Source organism: Nannospalax galili, unplaced genomic scaffold (genome assembly GCF_000622305.1).
Source record: "Nannospalax galili isolate Female #2095 unplaced genomic scaffold, S.galili_v1.0 scaffold135, whole genome shotgun sequence".
In the NCBI taxonomy this organism is placed as follows: domain Eukaryota; kingdom Metazoa; phylum Chordata; class Mammalia; order Rodentia; family Spalacidae; genus Nannospalax; species Nannospalax galili.
The window spans coordinates 3,286,389-3,306,910 of NW_008338998.1; the positions used below are offsets into that span (position 1 = coordinate 3,286,389).

The 20,522-nt window shown below is 41.1% G+C and overlaps 1 protein-coding gene across 2 annotated transcripts in view; it reads right to left on the bottom strand.

The window, feature by feature from the left end:
• Oca2 (OCA2 melanosomal transmembrane protein) overlaps positions 1-20,522 on the bottom strand; it is a 378,404-nt gene that overhangs the window by 123,100 nt on the left and 234,782 nt on the right. For both annotated transcript variants that reach the window (XM_008833639.2, XM_008833638.2), the window contains exons 20-22: positions 13,913-13,972; positions 13,297-13,401; positions 734-827 (exon numbers count right to left, since the gene is read on the bottom strand). In XM_008833639.2, the coding sequence (XP_008831861.1) occupies positions 734-827; positions 13,297-13,401; positions 13,913-13,972 (259 nt within the window). The remainder of the gene's footprint in view (positions 1-733; positions 828-13,296; positions 13,402-13,912; positions 13,973-20,522) is intronic.

Sequence of the window (20,522 nt, forward strand, 5' to 3'; positions counted from 1 at the left end):
TAAGCCAAAGAACAAAGAAAGCTAGATTATCTAGACAAGCCTGGAGGTAATAAGAAAAAACTTTTAATATATCTGGTATGCTTATCTAAGATTCTCCACAATCCTCCTGTGTTCCCACAGTGATTAAGCTGTCTAACTGTGAGAAGGACTCTACCTTACCTCCCTTGAAGACAACCATAGCCAAAGCCCTCATGTTTAGTCACCAGAGATCACTTTCATCTGACACTTTCTAATTCACTTTGCAGTTTGTCTAAACTTCAATCCCAGCACCAATATATTATCTTTCATCTTTCTGCTTTTAGGTAGAAGTATTTACCTATTAGGCTCATCATCCACTGCTTCACCCCATTACAGAGAGGAGGCGTGACAAAAAGTGAAAGAGAACTGCCACTGCAGTCTTCTGATATGGACACTGTGGTCCTCATGGGCACAGAGTGGGAACACGTTAGCTTTGAAGTATCAGTAGTGATTGTCCTCAGGCCATGGGCTTGGAATGCCACAGGCAGTTCTTCAGAGGAAGTTACAGGCTTTACAGAGGAACTACAGAGGTCCAAAATTGTTCCTAAGTTGAAGATATGTTATCCTCAGAAAATCATAAGGGGCATACGGCCCATACGGCACCTAACCATCATCTGTAACTCCAGTTCCTTAATTTATCTTCAATTTAGTAACTACCAACTGATGCTTTGGCTGGGCCACAGGGTCTCTCCCACAGTGAAATCAGCACCCTTACCTCCCAGGCAAGCACCAAGGGCCAGGGCATACATGAGTGGTAGTGCAGGCAAGCTAATTTCAGGGTCTCGGCTCAGGTTCAAGAGTACAGGAATCTGTGGAGGAAAGAGACATTGACACCACATGTGATAAAATCTTGTAAGAGCTGCATTTTGAGACTGACTTACAGAGCTCAAGAAGTTTTACTTATTTTATTGTTATGTGTTGGGGGTCATGATGAGGGGGTATCTCAAGGCACATGTGTGGAAGTCAGAGAATTTTGTGGAGTTGATTCTGTCCTTCCACCTTCACATGGGTCCCAAGGATAGAACTCAGTTGTCAGGCTTACATACTTGGGCAGCAAGCACTTTCCCTGCTGAGCTATCCCTCTGGCCTTCAGAGAGTTTTTTTTAATGGTCAACTGCCAAAAAATAAAATAAAATAAATAATAAAGAAGTATAAGACACATGGAAGGAAACCAAAGAAAACTTTGGCATCCACAAAACCTGAGTTTGAACCCATCTGTCTGTATCTCATTCTATCCACATGACTACCTGGTTTCCATTGTCCCCAAACTGCTGCTGTGGATCTTAACAGATAAAGTCATATACAGTCCAACACGGTGCCTAAGAATGAAACAATACAGCCAGTGTTTATGAAACCCTGTGAGTCCTGTGCTGTTTATGCAGTCATCATCTCAGAGAATTCTAAATCACTCCTCAAATGTATCTGTCACCTTCTGTTGATATATCAAGACTGACGAGATGGCCTTCAGAGAGTGGATAAAGGTGCTCGTTGCCAGGCCTGATGACCTGAGTTTGATCCCTAGAACCCATATGTTAGGAAAGAGCTGACTCCTCCAAATTGTCCTCTGACCTCCACATACACACTATTATATTCTCCCCTACACACACACAAACACACACACACACACACACACACACACAAAATAAATGTTTTTTTAAAAGGTGAGGAACCTGAGGCATGAAGACACAGTGACATGGCTCTCACAAGTAGCCAAATGTGGAAAATAGTTCTCTGCTTGTACCCTAAAACTATGACAACCTGTTTCTTACTACTGTTCTCTTCTTGTCAGCCTGAACTTGCTGACAACCTTCATGGAAGGACAAGTACAGTCTACAAGGACATCATTCTCCAGTGAGTCGTACCAACTGCTGGCGGTCCCCTTCTAAGGGAAAATTTTAGCCTTATCATAATCAGTGAAATATGTAGGGCTGTGATATTTCCATAAGAAATCTTAAAAAAAATTATGTCCTAGGGCTGGAGAAATGGAGCAGCTGTTAAGAGCACTGGTTGTTCATGCAAAGGACCCTATTCCCAGCACCCATACAGCACCTAACCATCATCTGTAACTCCAGTTCCAGGGTTCTGATGCCCTCTTCTGACCTCTGTGGGCATTGCATGACATGGGTGTAGTTACATATATTTAGGCATACACTCATACACATAAAATAAAAATAATATTTTTTTAAAAAGTGTCCTGGTGCTAAGCATGGTAGCACACACTTTTAATCCCAGCACTCTGGAGGTACTCAGAGGCAGGTGTATCTCTATGAGATCGAGGCCAGCCTGGCCTACATAGTGAGTGGGCTGGAGCTATGGGAGACCCTGCCAATAAATAAATAAATAAATAAATAATAAATAAATAAATAAATAAATGTATGTTTCCTATTTAAGTCTCCCTAAGTGTTCTTGTCCTGTATCTTTGCACTGTGTTCACTTCTTCCAGACTCTTGGTCCCCAAATTATACCACAGGTATTTTATAGAGTATGTGGAGTTAGAGCTGTCAACACAGCTTCTAGTCTATGAGTCCACGAAAATGAATGACACTGGACCTTGCAATCTTCCTCCAGGGCCACCTTCCCTCAGCAGAGGGTACCTACTGCTCACCCACCCATTGGGGGAGACCAGCCACCCACACAGCTGGTCAGAACCTGAGTCATCACCAAGCTAAAGGAGGAGGCAGCCTCTCTGTGCTCCTCATATTCTGTTCCTATACCTCTCACCCTAGCACTTCTTTAGCAATCCTATGGCATATGGGATTCAGTCCAGATCTTCCCTCTGCAGAAACAGAGCCATGAATCCCTACAACTGCTTATGTTGTTTAGCCTAATTACAGTCCACTGGACCTGGCTCAGCTCTCCATATTATTTTGTTCCTGACCATTGTAGGAAAGGACAAGCTAAAACAAAAATAGCATTGAGTAAAAAACCAAAAGCAAAAACTTATGGGAAGAGCTTTTTGACTTTTATCACCTCTGAAGAAGTATATTTCCTCTGCCACATAGTACAGCCTACAGCTACAGCTGCTCTAATGCCTCCTTCTTAGGCCTAGAAAGAGACTTGGGGGAAGAAAATGCTTAAGAACAAGATAGCTTGCAAAAAAAAAAAAAAAAGACTTTCCCACAGAGGCTGAATGGCAATTCACATAACTATGTATATCCAAGAAACCAATTATAGAAACCCATAAAATTATGTGCATAAATTACCATCAGTTGAATTTAATACCCAGCACAAGAATAGTATAACATTTAAACCTGAAAACTGCCTCAGGTTTCAATGAGCTTTCAATCAAGAAAGACTGTCCAAGAATTCTCATTCCTGAGCAATGGATTTCTGGTTCCCAGTGGCCTTTGGGGAACTGCAGTAGAGGCCTAGGATTCCTGCCCATGGATAGAAATCTACACTCGGATTCCCACAACTTCCTGTCAACTGCAGACAGGAGGAAAAAGGAAAGGCAAATGAGTGAGAAGGGGATTTCCCTGTAAGGAAACATGTTACAGTGTTGAAATATCTCCACACCAAGTAATGGAGAGCTACTGCCCCAAAACCCCAGTGCCTTCCATTGCCCCAGCTGGTTGAGCTATCCCTCTGTCCCACATGACACAGGACACATGACAAGGACCAAAAGGGACTCTAACCACCCGCCTCAGAGACTCTGTAGCTCTTCTGGTTACGAGAGGGTATCAACATTAAACTAATTTAGTAGTGTTAAATATTGTTTAATTCATGTTTCAATGCTAAGGATAAGCCAGATCCAAATGAAAGGAATGATTCAAAGCAGGGGACAGATGAGCCATGGCTGTAGAGCCATAACACCTGACACAGGAATCAACACTCTTTCAAAGATAGCAAAAGTCTAAAACATTTTACTTGAAGTAAAAATGGATAAAATAGCAAACCTAATCCCCCCAAACCCTAGGATGGCCTCCCACAATCTGGCATTGCTCTGACTGGAATGGGCCTGAAGCCAGGGGCAAAAGTGGGTCTCTTCACGTGTGCTTAACATCCCACTCTGCACAGCTCAGTTCGAGGATTTCCCATCTTCATCAGCAACCACATGTGAGCAAAGACCCGAAAGGCAACAAGGTTTTCATTCCAGAAGGCTCACATCACTCTGACTTCACCTTAATCTTCAATAAAGGGTCCACAGAAACTGGGGTGTTCAGTTCTGCCTGCCTTGTCTCTACAAAGCATACTTCTGTTTCTCTTTCATTAAAAAGTATCTCTCCTTCCCCTGGTTTCTGTTCAGTGCCTTATGGAGTCTTTCCATTTATATGTAACAAGACCAATTGTGTCAAAACATCCATTCTGTTCCCAAGTCTCTCAGTGTCCAGCAATTCCCACAGACTATGCATCCTCCTGTACCCAGGGACCTGCTTGCAAGCAACTATCCTACCCATCAGCTACTACAGGGAAGGGGATTCAGAATAGGGACCTCCCACTAGAGGGACATAGTCACGTCTGATATGAGATTCCTAGGACAGGGAAGGTAAGAATTGAGGGAGGGAAAAGCTGTTACCAGAAACAAAAGACGACAAAAGCCAAGGCACAAGAAATTGCAGCACCATGCTAAAGAAAGCAGCCTACCCCCATTGAAGACTATGGCATTTCTGGAGTTAGGGGAGGCCTGGCAGGAAAGCCAGGCAGAGGTAGAGTCTGTGACTCTGGGAGACACAGTGAAGCACTAAGTTACACAATGTCTGCAGGATGGTAGATTGAAGGGGATGTGAAGGAATCTTACTTTGGGATGATTAACCTACTGTGATTAGTTCACATTTTTTTTTTATCCATTAGCAAATATTTACTTAACATCTCCTTTAGGCCAAGCATAACATTTTTTTCAATATGAATATGCATAAGCTTCCCTAATAAAATCCCTGTTTTGTTGTTTATAGTGATAGGACTTTAGAACTTATCACCAGTACTCTCCTTACTTGTACAAGTAACAAACCTTTCTTAATTATTTTATTGTCTTATGTTTCTTAGCTTTGTACTCAGGAAAGGGTGACCCCATTGTGCTCTGTTACAGATTGAAACACTGTTGCTATTATATGTATTGTAAATAGAATGGTCCCCTCCAAAATACTACAAATGAAGTCATTACCTACTGTGATCATCCACATGAAAATTTTAAAACCTATTTGCATGTTGCTTTAAAAAATTCAAACTAGGGGCTGGAGAGATGGCTCTGTGGTTAAGAGCACTGACTGCTCTTGCAGAGGACTCAGGTTCAGTTCTTAGCACCCACATGCCACCATGAGTTATCACACCATCCCTAAATCCAGTTCCAGGGGATCTGATGCCCTCTGCTGGCCTCTGCAGACATTGCACAACATGGGTACACATAAACATGCAAGCAAAACTTACTCATACACATAAAATAAAAATTAATAAATCAGCCACATCTTGTTCTCCTTCTAGCCATGAGTTCAGGCCCACTTTTGCTCTTAGCACCCCAGATCTCTGCCCTACCCTCTTAGTCTGGACCTACCCATTGCATCCTGATCTCCTGTGTTGAGACCAGCTCAATTTTTCAGTCTAGTTTCTTAGAGCTTTCACGGGTTGTTCCCACCCTCAACTTGCCTTTGCACGCCTGAGACCAGCCTTCTACCCTGGCTGCCCCACCCCCAAGTTGATTTGAATTTCCCAGACCAGCCTTCCCTGGTGAATCTGATCCTGCCCACTGGGCCTTAACTTCCCTACAGCCTGAACAACTCCAATCTCCCCAACCCCACATCCTGTTCTCCTAGCCTTGGGCACAGGATGGCTTTTGCTCTCAGCACCCCAGATCTCTGGACTACCCTCTTAGCTCCACGTGTCCGTGAGCTCTCCAAATCGTGTCATGCCCATTCCCCTACATTGGGACCATCTTCAGGTCCTCTGACTGCTGGAGAGCTAGGCTTCCCTGCTCTCTAGTAGGGTTCCAGACTTTGGCAGACTGCCTGAGATCACTTGAATCCAGCCTCTGCCTAACAGACTTCCCAAATTGTGCTGTACCTTCTGGCTAGAGGTGCCCAGACCTTAGGAGGAGGCCTGAGAGCATTTGATTCTCACCTGACTTGGGCCTCTGCCAGAACTCCTGAGTAAGCGGGAGTAGAGCCATCTGGTCCTTCCAATATAAAATCAAAAGGGAGAACCTGAAGCCTAGATCAACAAGCTTTTCATACCCAATAAGAAACAACCAAGGCACATCAAGTATACAAACAGAAACAGTCTTAAACTCAACAAAGGAAGACTTGAGTCTCACACCAAAATCATAAACAACAAAAGAAATCCACATGCCAAAATCACAATTAAAAATAATAAGAAAAACCCGAATAATATGTCCCCATCATACGCCAACAGCCCTATAGAAGAGTTTTACAACAAGAACTCCTTAGAGATAAATCAGGACACAGAATTTAAAAGAACAACCATAAACATGATCAAAAAATTCAACGAATTAGAAGAACACACAAACAAAAAAAAAAAAAATCAAAGAACTAGAAGATAGAGATAAACTTCTGACTGATTCACAAAAAAAAGAGATGGAAATATTAAGGAAAACTCAGGCTGAAATGAAGAAGGAAGTGAAACACAATAAGCCAATTAGAACAACAGGAAAAACCCTCACCAACAGAATGAATGAAATGGAAAACTGACTATGAAGACTGGGCGAGGAAGTTGCAGAAATGGACCACTCAGGTAGATTATGAAAATTTTTCTAAAACACAGGAATGGAAATATAGGAAATGTGGAACACCTTGGAAAGATCAAATTTACACATCATAGGCATAGAGAAAGGAGAAGAATCTCAGGATAATGGTATTGACCAAATCTTCAACAGGATTGAAGAAAATTTCCCAAAATTAAAGAAATACAAGAAGCACATAGAACACCAAACAGATGGGACCAGTAAAAAACTCCCCACAGAATTTCATAGTAAAAACACTAAACACACAGAACAAAGAGAGAATACTGAAAGCTGCAAAAGAAAAACAAGAAGTCACAAAGGAAAACCCATCTGAATTACAGCTGACTTTTCAGTTCAAACTATGAAATCCAAAAATGGATATTTTTGCTCAGTAAAGTATTCCCAGTTCTAAATGACCATAAATGCCAACCAGAATACTTTACCCAGCAAAAATGTCTATTATAGTTGAAGGGGAAAGAAAATTCTTCCACAAGATGAATAGGCTGAAAGAATTCATGCCCACAAAACCAGCCTTTCAGAGAATTCTTGAAGCAAAACAAAGAGCTGAAGAAAGGAGGGACTATACCCAAGAGGCAACAGAAAGAAACTAAATGAAGGTATAACTGTGGAAACACAAAGTTAGACCAAGAATGCAAACAGAAATTAAAAGGATGGGACCAACACACATCTTTCAATAATAACTTTAAATATCAATGGACTGAACTCCCCAGTCAAAAGACACAGGCTAGTTGAATGGATTAAGAAACAAAATCCAGTTTTTTGTTATCTGCAAGAAACCCATCTCACCTTCAAGGACAGGCACTACTTTAATGTGAATGAATGGAAAAAAAAAAAATCCAAGCAAATGGCACTAAGAAACAAGCAGGAGTTGCAATTCTAATATCTGACAAAAGAGACTTGAAATTGAAACTATTAAGAAGAGACAAAGAGGGTCATTTCATTCTGATCAAAGAAACAACCAAAAAGATAGTACAATCATGAACATATACACATCAAACTCTGGTACACCCAACTTCATAAAAGCAATACTACAGGACTTTGAGGCACAGATTAATCCCAACTCACTAATAATAGGGGACTTCAATACTCCACTGTCTCCATTAGACAGGTCAAACCAGACGAAGAATAAGCAGAGAGACATCTGAATTAAACAATACTATGCATCAAATGGACCTAATAGACATCTACCAAATATTCCACCCAAGCAGCAAAGAATATGCTTTCTCTTCAGCACCCCATGGAACTTTCTCTAAAATCAACCACATACTCAGACACAAAACAAATCTCAACAAATACAAGAAAATTGAAATAATTCCATGCATTCTATCAGAACACAACTTGATAAGTCTTAAAGTCAACACCAGAAGAAGCCCCAGTAACTACATAAACTCATGGAGATTAAATAGCATACTTCTGAATGATGAGTGGGTTGAAGGAGAAAGTCAGAAAGAAAGAAAAGCATTCCTGGAACTAAATCAAAAGGACAATACAACACAACAAAATTTCTGGGACATTTTAAAAGCAGTCCAAAGAAAGAAGTTCATAGCTCTAAGTGCCTACATAAAAAATCAGAAAGAACACAAATAAATGACTTAACATTGAAAACAAAAGACACTGGAAAAGCAACAACAGACGAAACCCAAACCCAGCACACAATAAGAAATAACAAAAATCAGCAGAAATTAATGAAATAGAAATAAAACAATTCAAAGAATCCACAAATCCAAGAGCTGGTTCTTTGAAAAAGATAAGATAGACAAACCCTTAGCCCAGTTAACCAAAAGAAAGAGCAATGCCAAATCAACAAAATCAGAGATGAGCAGGGAAACATCACAACAGACACCAGAAAGATACAGAACATTATAAGGGGATACTTTAAAAACCTATACACTATTAAATTTGAAAATCTTAAAGAAATGGACGGATATCTAAAATCATGGGAACCACCAAAGCTAATCCAAGAACAGATCAACAGCTTAAACAGACCCATAACATATAAGGAAATTGAAACAGTAATACGAAACCTCCCAACTAAAAAATGTCCAGGCCCAGATTAATTCACAGCAGAATTCTGCCAGGCATTTAAAGAAGATCTATAACCAATACTACTCAAATTATTCAAAAAGATATAAACAGAGGGAAAATTCCCAAATTCCTTCCAATAAGTCAGCATCGCTCTAATACCAAAACCAGGTAAAGATACAACCAAAAAAGAATCCTTCCTTTGAATTGTTGGCCAGGGTGGTCCAAGAGACTCCCAAAATTACACAAGCTGTTGCCACAGCCCTTGAATGCCTCCCAGAACTTGAAAGTAAGACACTACTGCTGAGGACAGAACATACTTTGGACATGGGATTTGGAGTAATGGAGCTGGAACTGACCTGGAAGCCACCGTCCCTGAAGGTTAGCTATGGTAGCTTTGGAAAACACTATGCAAGGTCCTAAGGGAGAATATCAATCAATGGTCCAACACCAGCTTCAAGACCAAATAACCATATCAATGACCTGCACGGCACACAACATTAGTGGAGTAGTGACACTTTTATCTTGGGGGCAATCAACAGCTATCTAATTGTACTTAAAGCCCACTCAATGGGAGGAAACTTGATGGTGGTGCTGTGAACATAACCAAATATACATGGCTGGAGAGGTCACAGATCTTAGAGAAAACCCCAAGACTGCCACATTCCTAGACTAATGTAATTTCTTACTATGTGCAAAATATGTATCCTTATATTTGCCAACCAATATTCCAGTCACCACTCATCAAAGAAATTTCTTTTGCAACAAATGGAGACTATTACAGAGTACCACAGTGAATACCACTGATCATACACATTGTCTGTGAATTGCCCAAATCTAAGTAGCACATCTACAATGCAACCTCTACACCTAAGGCTCATTGAACATAGAACAAGGGGTAAAGAAGACAATGATGATATATCAATTCTCATTAAAGAAGTCCCCTCATGCAACAAAGGGCCAGGAACAAAAGATCACAAATGGCCAAAGTGTAGAGACTAAGAGTCTGCAGAATGCTTGTCAGAATGCTTGGACAGGACTTCTATATTAAACTACACTCACTCAGGGCTCAGCGAGCATTGAGGAAGAGCGAGCAGAAAGATTGTAAGAGCAAGGGATGAGACACAGGACCATATGGAAATAAAGTCCTGCAAGCTCCTGGGATCCTGCCCATATGAACCTACAGCAATGCTATCAGCATGCACAGGACCCATGCAAACTCAAACAAACAAAAATCCAGCACAGAACTGGGGAAATGGACAGCTGGCCCCAATCTTAGCTGAAGAATATTGGCAACTCATTACTGCTAGGTGAGAGCTGATCTTTCTAAAGCGAGAGACTCTAGATAGGCTGACTAGACCTCAGTAGATGAACTTGCACTGAGGGACATCTGGGGACACTAACTTGACACAATAGGCCTTAAGAAAAATGACAGAATGTATGAATTCCAGTGGGGGGGGGGGTTGGGTGGGTGCCAGTGGGGAAGGGTGTATAACAATGATTAAAATTGATTGATATGTTCTGTATGAAATAACAAAGGTTCAATAAAAAATAAAATAATTTTAAGAGCCAAAATAAAGTATTGAACAAGATACGGCAGGTAGAGGCTTGGAAACAAGACGGAGACCTTACACAATATAAAAGAAATGAGTCGCATAAACAAATAAAAAGCTGTGCAGAGTGTGTGAAAGACCAACCCCCAAGATGATCTGCTCTCTTAGGACAAATTGATTAGAAGAGGAGAGAGTCTAGAGGTCTGACTACATGATAAGCTGCTTATATGTTTAGATGTGTATGCTCACATGCACAGTAGGAAATTGGAAGATTTTATTCTCTTTGCCTTGGAGCTTTCTACTGGTTTTACTTCCAAGAAAAACATTACAAGATAAATGTTCTGAGTTCCTCCCCACAGCCTGCAGGATTGCTTTTTTCCTCCCTTCTCTGAGAAAGCTACGCTCATAAGTTCTGGTAATATCTTCCTCAGTAGCACACTGTGGAAAGAACTAAATGGGGAATCTTGGTCTATGTATGTCAGCACGGCAGGGAACAATGTCACAACAGCAACGAACTGCACAAACTGACAAGCAGTGTTTCTAGAGCATATGGCTGAAGCAAAACTGGTCACCAGGATGGGTCAAGGATGTTCGGAGGTTTAGAAACGTAGCATTCTACAGACCATATCGTCTGATGACCCACTAACATGGCTGAAATCAGGATCTTCAGAGATTCCTGGGCCCCTGCTCACCTCAGTTTCACTTTTAAACTAGAAACTATGAGGCAAGCTGGATACATGCTCAAGCTCCTCATTTTGAGTGAAAACATGGACATAACAAATTCTAGCACACTGAGAACAAGATAAGCATGCAAGGTAAGCTTGTCTCAAAAGCTGAAGACTAGACAATAAGAGTCTGCAGAGTATGGGTCCTTAAACTTTACCCACCCAGGACTCAGGGACCATTTTGGAAGAGGGGGCAGAAAGATTGTAAGAGCCAGGAAGGAGGTACATGACTACATGGAAATAGAGTCCGACAAGCTCCTGGGACCCTGCTCATATTAACCTACTGCAATGGTGTCAGCATACAGAAGACTCATACAGACTCAAGCAGACAAAAACGCAGCATAGAACTGTGGAATGGGCAGCAGTCCCCAACCTTAGCTGAAGAACCATTGTATAGCTGATTACTGATGGGTGAGGAAGAGCTGATCTTCTTTAAGGGAGCAACTCTAGATAGGCTGACTAGACCCCAGTGGATGAACTTACACTGAGAGAAATCTGGGGACATTAACTTGACACAATGGGCCTTAACATAAAGAACAGAATGCATGAAATCCAGTAGATGGGGTGACTGTGGTAGGGTGCCAGTGAGGAAGGGGTTATAAAGATAATTAAGATGTTGTGTATGGGGGCTGGAGAGATTGCTCAGTGGTTAAGAGCACTGACTACTCTTGCAGAGGATCCAAGTTCGATTCCCAGCACCCACATGGTGGCTATGAACCATCTTTAACTCCAATTCCAGGGGAATCCGAAGCCCTCTTCTGACCTCCGCGGCTTGCACGACATGGGTTCATTCACATACATGCAGGCAATACACCCATACATATAAAAATAAAAATAATAAATAAAACATTTTTAAAAGATGTGTATGAAATACACAAAAATTCAATTAAAAAATATATGAAAAAACTACAAAGAAAAAAAAAGGTGAAGACGTATATAAGGGCAGCTCTACCTGACAATGTCATTTATTTCAATCTTTCGTTTTCTATTAGTTTATTGCCTCTATAAAGGAACACAACTAATTTCTTAACTAATTTTTATGTCTAACATATCTGAAAAATTGGCTTATTGACCTTAATAGCTAATTGATAGGTTCTTTTGACTTATATATGCACAGGTTCATAGTCTCATAGAGTAACATTTACTTCATTTCCTGTCCTTTATTTTCTTGCTTTTCTGGCTTTATTACACAGCCTCTGACTAGTAAACCCTGCTGATCAAAATGCCCACAGCTAACATTGCATTATCACTGACTTCAGACAAAAATACTTAGGTTTTTCATCTAAGCATATTACTGGTTGCAACATTTTGAGACACTCTGGACCCCTCAAATTTACCATTCTGGATCCCTGAAGACTTCATGGGTTTTCTTCTAACAGTGACTGCCAGAAATAACAGCCATGGAGTTAGCTGGGAATTCCCACCCTATGCTTTGAAACAAGAACCATAGCTCTGTCAGCAGAAGACAAAACTTGGCAGAAAATGAAACCCAGGGTGACAGGAGATAGACCCTCAGGTCCACACAGTGTGGGTCCTGGAAGAAGAGGCTGTGAGCCTGGCCAGTCCTCTCCTCACACTGCCAGCTCTGCTGCACTCATCCCAGGATGACGTAGGGTGATGAGGCTACAGGGCAACGTGTGGACTATTTGAGGGGGTAGTGGGCCCCTTAGGGCCACAAGAACAACAGAGAGAAGTCCCCCACCCAGCATCCTACCAAATTTTCCATCCCCTGCGGATGGGCCCTGAGCTGTGACAGAATCACACCTCTTACCTGCAAGCCTCTGCTCCTACCTTCCCACCTTTACTTTTTCACACCAGGGTTCAGTTCCTTCCCTAAACTAATCAATGACCCAGAAGACCTCCCAGGAATGGTTAGTGTTATCTGGGAGTCAGAACCAAATGGGGACTTAAAATCCCTGCCCAGGCCAAGCACCAGAAGCCATGCAGGCTGATTACAATAGTGTATCCATTTACAGAAAATAAAGATGACAGCTGTTTCTTGGTGTCTTAAAAACAAAAATTTTTCCCCTAGGAGGCATAGAAGCTCTCACTCTGGCTCCTAATAGAACCCATCACAGTGATGTATCACAGATCTAGGGTGCCCAGCCTGCTAGCAGGCTCTCAGTGTTCCATGCCCAGCTGCCCAGGGCTCTGCTCACTTGTTGTCCTTACAGGTGTGTGAGCAACAAAAGGGTGGGTTCATGCTCTGCTTCTTAGGAAGGAAGGGTGAGCCCAGATGACTGCCGACTGGGGCTGCACCTTAAACACACAGAAACTCACCACTCACCATTGTGGCGGTAAATGGGATATTGTCGATCAAGGATGATGTCAAGGCTGAGACCCACACTATCAGCACGATGGCAGCTGCAAGTCGCCGATCCTCTGGAACCATCTGGAAAAAGCAGATAAAGGCCATGCTGTGTATTAACCTCCCACTTGGGAATGGGCCAAAAGATTGTTAGTTTTTCCTCTTACAAGACCAAGGCAGACACAGATGTGAAAAGTAAGATCACACCTATTCCAAGAACCTTGGCCACAAGTAATGGAGGGCAGCTGTGTAGGCAGAGAAACAAGCTTTCCTTGCCCACATCTGTAGCTACACATACTGGTCCTTCCTGCCGGATAGCCTGTAAAGTCCTGGAATAGGAACCTCTGTAGCTTCTACTTACTGACCACTGCCCCTTCTTAGGCAGATTTTAACTAAAGGCTAAAAGCAAACTAGCAAGCATCTGTAATTATATATTCTGTGGAAAGTCTCCCTTCATCTCTAGACTACCCAGGATAAAGTAAGCTCCTGCTGTGCTTTTTACATAATTAATGTGACCTATTCTTACCAGATTTTTTTCTATAAAAAAAATCAAAGAACACAGCCAGAACACATTCTGTTTCAACATTAAATGTACCTTTATCAGCAAAGCAGTCTGTTCCCCAACATGTTCTATTAAGTGGAGGTGTGCCAATGCCTGGAAGAAAGGATGTGTGGTGAAAATCAGCTTTAAAATGAGAATATACACAGCGTGTTAAAACTGTCTTTCAAATTCCAGGGGAACATAAGGTAGGTCAACATTATCATTTCTTATAAAAGATTAGACTCCATAACATAGTCTATAAATGATTTGCTACCATATAGATACACAAAGATTTGCAGAGGAGAAAAGTTTAACAGCAAAAGCAGGTATTCCACATTGATTTGTGCCAATGTCTGTGTTAAACTTGAGTAGAAGGCAATATCTTTATTTTAAGGTCTACAGTGAAAATGCATTTCTAATAACCTTTCAAGAAAGAGGGAAAAGGCTGTTTAACTGAGGGGTGTGACAATGTTTATAGTGTTGGGCCCATGCAGAAGCTGTATCCAGCGGAAGGTAGGGAGAGTGTGGCAGCAGGTGGTTGTAGCTGTGGTGGCAGGAGTGTGAAGCTGATTAGGAAGCAGAGAGAGATGGATACTGATGTCCAGCTCTCTTTCTCCCTTTTCCCTATTTATTCAATCAGGATTCTGAGCCATAGAATGGTAGCACCCATATTCAGAGCTGGTCTTCCTCCTCAGTCAAATGTCTTTGGGAACACCTTCACAAATATACTCAGAGGTTTGTCTTCAGTGTCCACCTCCAGAAAGCCAACAATGAAGGTTAGTTCTCACAAGTCTGCCCCTTGTCAACTTGACACCCAAATACGTGACTTTAAGTCATAATATCCCACTCCTGTCCCTGACATTGTGCTCATCTCACAATGCAAAATTCATTTAATATATCTCTAAAAGTCTCCAACATCTTAACATTTCCAACATTGTTTAAAAGTCTAATTGTAGAATCTCTACTGAGATTCAGATAAACTCTTGTAAAATCTAAACCAATCAAAAAACAACAATAAAAAAGTGGCAAGGTATATACTTCCGATAGTCAACAACATTCCTATTCCAAAATGGAGGGACCAGGGTAAAGCAAGACTGAGACTCAACAGGGAAAACATCAAATCCTGTATCTCCATATCTGGCATGTGAGCTTTGTGATGGGAACATCTGGGCTCCAATCATCTTGGGTAACCCCATCCCTCCGGTTCTGCCACCATAACACACATACTGTCTCTTGGGCTGGCTCTACTTTGTGCCTGCAGTACCCCTTGGTAGATGCCCATGGTCCTGGCATCTTGTGCATCTTGAGGTCTCCTTTAGAACTTACGTTTCACCTTCACAGCTTCAACCTATGAGCCAAAATAAGCCTTTACTTCTTTAAGTTGATTTTATGAGGTATTTTGTCACAGCAATTAGAAAAGTAGCTAATATAGAGCCAGCTCGGTCTTTGCCATGGGACTGCCCACTGTGAGTTGATGAGTTGCATTCTCAGCCTCTGCAGAGTAGATGACAGAGAGGTAAGGAAACTAATAAACAGCCATGTCGGGTGGCACGTTCTGGGAAGTAGAATGCAGTGATACATAGGGGTAGGGGAATAATAAAGTGGGAATGGGAAGGACAGGGCAGAGGAGGGAGTATGGCTAACTAACACTAAAGGCCTTTAGAAGCTATATGGAAACTTACCACTATAAAAGATTCTTAAGAAAAGGAGTTTTAACAGTGGGGCATTGCCCTACAAGACAACATAGGTTAGCAAAATAAAACCCCAATGCCAGGAATGGACTCCCTATTTTGAAGCTGGTGACCAGAGGTCTCATAGATCCTCAAACAATACTGGCCATTGCCCTTATTGTTGGTTACCCACCAGAATTATATGGTAAGACCTTATGGCTGAAGACACTATATACATAAGCTGCAGAACAAACAAGAAGAAATCAAGCTGGTACTGACTTCAGAGCCTCATCTCTACTGGCTAGTGCTCATAGCGCTGGAAGGTGCTTTGCATGCTACCAGAAGGAAAATATAATCATCGGCCTTACTCAGTTGTGAATACTGAGAGCTACAACAACTGGCCTGGCAAGATATGCCCACCAGTGCAATAGTAGAATGAATATTATAGGAGTAACCAACCACTTTCTAATTGGTGTAAAGGTTTGCTTTATAAGATGGAGCTCATACTTGACATTGATATCAAGACTAGGAACCTGGGCCTAGACAGATCACAGGCCATAGGGGAGAGCTAAATAGATATATTATTAAACTGACTCCTAAAGACTTACTGTTATAGCTATAGATCAATGCATCTCTCAATTCTCAACAGAGAAGCTTCATTATGAAGAAGATGGTGATGAACACAGAGACCCACAACTGGTCAATGTGCAAAGAATAAGAGACTGCAGAGTACTTATCTCAATAGGATACCTATATCAAATTTCTGCCTCCCGAGACTCGGGAATCATTGTAAAAGAGGGGAGGTAGAAAGATTCTAAGAGCCAGAGGTAGTGGATAACCACAAGGAAACAGTTTTCCAGACAACTGGACAGGTACTTACATCAACTCACAACAATGGTGACAGCATGCATAAATCTCATGTAAGCTCAAGCCAGACAAAATCCCAGCATAGATCTGGGGAAGTGAGTAAGAAACCCAAGCCTACCTGAGGAAGTATTGGCAACTAATGGCTACTGGGAGGAGGAGAGTCAGTCTCATTTAAGGGTGTGACTCTTGTTAGGCTGACCAGGCTCCAGTGGATAGACCCATACCAAAGGGCATTTAAGGATTAAAATTAATAAGGGAGCAAATTTACGACTGAGAGTTTTATTAAGACTAAGATAATGTGAATACTACCAGAGCCTATAAATTGAAATGAAATAGAGGAAAGACAAATAAAGGTATAAAAACACAAAAACAAAGAAAATTCCATCATCCTTTTTGTTTTCATACAGATAACCAGTTGATTAATTTCCCAGATGAATTGCTTTGTACTCAGGAAGTGGAAGCTGTCCTGGGCCACACCCTTGGAGATTATGTCTCTCCTCTGGTCCTTCACTCCTCTGCTTCTAGCTGTAGTGAACTGCCTGGCCCTGCACACCCTTGGACCATGGTGTTTTGTCCAGAAACCATGGAGCCAGACAACATGACCTGAAGCCTCAGAACCCATTGATCCAGACACATCCATCCTCCTTCAAGCTGTTTTTCCCAGGTCTTTTGTCTCATTACAGGAAGGTGACAGACACAATCTCACAACTTCTACCCTTACCGGGTTTATGTTTAAACTCTACTAGCACTACTGCTGGAGTTGTCTGCATTTACAACCACATGGTCTGCAGGTAGGGACACTTCTACTTTTTCTTTTGGACCTTTGTGCCCTTTGCTTGTTTTATTTGCTGTACAACATCATCCAGTGAAGTCAGCATGACCAGCATGACCTGGAGGTGAAAGTGGTGTCCTTCTAGTGTCTCCAGCCTCAGGGGAAGATCCTTGTTTTTGCAACACCAAATGTGAGGTTGGCTCTAAGATTTTCAAAATCTCCTGTCATCAAATTGATGGTTTTTGCTTTGCTGAAAGCTTTTATCATGACATGGAATGCTGTCAAATGACTTCTTACTCTCTATTGAAATGTTCATAATTTTACCTAGCATTGTTAGTATGAAATATGAAAGTACTCGATTTTGGGATATCAAATCAGCAGTGTATTACTGAAACAACACTGTGTTGTCCTTTTCAATATACTGTGGCATGCATTTTAATATGTTATGAAGGATTTTCGGGTCTGTGGGTCCATGTTTCCTTCCCATAATGCCTGTGTCCAAGGAGTTACCAAACAGCTCTTGTCGCCTGAAGTGGTTTTGAGAGATTAGTATGAGTGCCTGAGTCAGAAAATTCAACCAGCTATGTCTGAACTTTTCCATATAGAAATATTTTACATTAATGTTTCTTTAGCTGATATAATATCAATATTCTATTGCAACTTGAGTCAGTATGGATGTCACACTTTTCAATTGAGTCAGTATGGATGTCACACTTTTCAAGACAATGTTCATCTCATGTAAATTGTTGAATTTTTTGTGAATTTGTTAATATTCTTTTTTAATATTTTATTTATTATATTTATTATTTTTATGTGTATGACTGTATTGTATATAGTCTATGTAAGTACACCCGAGTCATGCAATGCCCATGGAGGTCAGAAGAGGGCATCAAATCCTCTGGAACTGGAGTTATGGATGGTTGCTAGCCACCATGTGGGCACTGGGAATTGAACCCAGCTCCTCTACATGAGCACCAGTGCTCTTAACCACTGAGCCATCTATCTAGCCAATTGCTAATCATCTCTCATTACTACTGTAATGTCTGCAGTGTCTATATTGAAAACCCCACTTTTCTTAGCAATATGTGTTTTCTGACTTCTTTTAGGAGTCAGTTTTCTGTCAGTTATTTTATATGTTGCTTCTTTCTTCCTTTGTTGGTGCTAAACTTAACCTTTGTTCATTTTTTTTCTTTCTATTTTACTTTAGTTTAGTTTTGCCTTTTTTTCAGGTCCATCTTCTTAAAATGGAATATTTGTCAGCTGATTTTAGATCTTTTTTGTTTCATAGTACAAGTATTTCATTGACAAGTTTCCTCTAAGATAGCTTTAGCTGTATCCAAAAACCAAATTTTTAAGTGGTTCAAATTCACACTTTCTGTGGTTCTTTAGGTCTGTCTCCCAAGATCAGTGGTCAGTCAAAGGCTTGTGTAGGTCATTAATGTGTCTGTTAAACTCTCCAGGATGGTTGGCTAATACATGTATGTTATTCTTGAGCTGTTCAGACACCTGTGTGACAGGTCTTGCAGACCTTTGTTAAACTGATGTGAGAGAGTCCCACTCATTCAGAAATTAGACTTGGACTCTAGAAAGATTATGCACAGAATTAGTTCAGTCCTCTGGCTCTCTCTTCTGGACTCCCCTGCCTCCATCTAAATGGATGCTGCTACCCTGGTTCCTCCAGATGGTGCGACTGCTGTAATGCTAGCAATCAATGTCACCATGCCACTCAACGATAGAGGCTTGTCTTGAGGGGTGAAGGAGCTGGAAAGGAAAGGAAATCACCCATGAGAGTCATGTCTCCAGGCTTTTATTCCCCTCCAACATCTACCTGTTCGTTTATTGTTCAAAGTCCATACACTATTGACACTTCTGTTTTGTCCAGATTTTGGTCCTAATTGGGAAGAATGGACAGCAGTGGGTTTGCACTGTAAAGCATAACTAGAGCTCAGCATTCATTCATATGATACACAGATAATGCACAATAACATCCACTGTCTAGTTCTAAAAGTAGAATAGCATGCTTCTTCTCCTGTACCAGATCTTCACCTGACCTATAATCGCTTAATCAGCACCCGGGAATGGGCAGGAGCAGTGGCAGGGCTTCATTGCCACTTGGGGCCCTCTGCAGAGATGGGTAGACCAGCGTGAGAAACACAGCAACCCTGGATGGGGAAAAATGGGGTCAGTCTGTCTGAATCCTGCCAGAGCAGGAGCATAAGACCACTGGGTACTCTGAGGTCAAAGCACATGAATGCCAACACTCAAGAAGTCAAGTAGAAAACGTTTTGGGAGTTCCTTTGTTATTTTTATTTTTTCCTTGCTAGTTTTTCTTCTCAAATGCCCTGCCTTATTTTAAAATTATCTTCATCAAAATCTGACCCAAGAATCTATTTTTCAGATCTCTAAACATAAAGAAAAATCTTACATGTTAAACAGCTGACACATTAATTTATTTTTGTAAACATTCTGAATACATTATAATTAGAATTATTTTAAGTAAACTTGAATTATGTTGCTGTTTTTGGAGAATGTCACAGCAAGGTTAGAAACAGACAAAACCGATAAAAAGCTCATTATAAGCCATCTTTGCTACAAGAAAAATTAAAAATAAAACTGCCCATGTGCTAAGTTTCCCCAGAATAATGCATGTGTCTTCTCAGTGAGCTCACTGGCCTTCTTATTAACAAGGCAGCACTTTCTCTCAGACACTGAGTTACAAGAGAAAGCAATGGCAAACAGATTCAAATGCTCCTGTGACCAGAAGAGAACTCCATGGCCACACTTTCAAAGTCTAAAGTGAACCTCCTGTGCTTTTCTTCAGGCTGGAATCAGGGCTCTCTATGGAGTCATCTATAAGTAAACCAGTCCTGTCTATTTTATATTACACAAAAGAAAAGCATGAAGTGACTTGGATACTTATTGAAAACAATAAATTAAAGTAAAATTTACTAGGGGACTTTTATTTTGGCAGTGATAAGTTCTTTTTGTTTTTGTTTTAGTGTTTATATTTGTCTAGTTTTGTTTTTAATGGGAGTGACTTTTATATTTATTTTTCCCCAAAGGCAAGAAGAACAAATATTGATATAAGAGTAGCCTTAGAGACTGTGAAAGAAAGTTCCCAGAAAGAACTCCTGCATCTGAGCTGAATTTCCTGAAAGACTGACCAACTGATAAACACTTCAGTGACTATGGAGAGTCTGGAATTGTCACGCCATCTCCAATGGAGCCCACGTGAGATCCTCCGTGGGTTGAGGCTGGAACTTCAAGGAAGGTTGCCTCTTGGAGTTGGTTGTGTTGAGAAACATGCAGTGTACTTGGCATGCTTTACTTGCTATTATTTTTCTAAATGTTACTG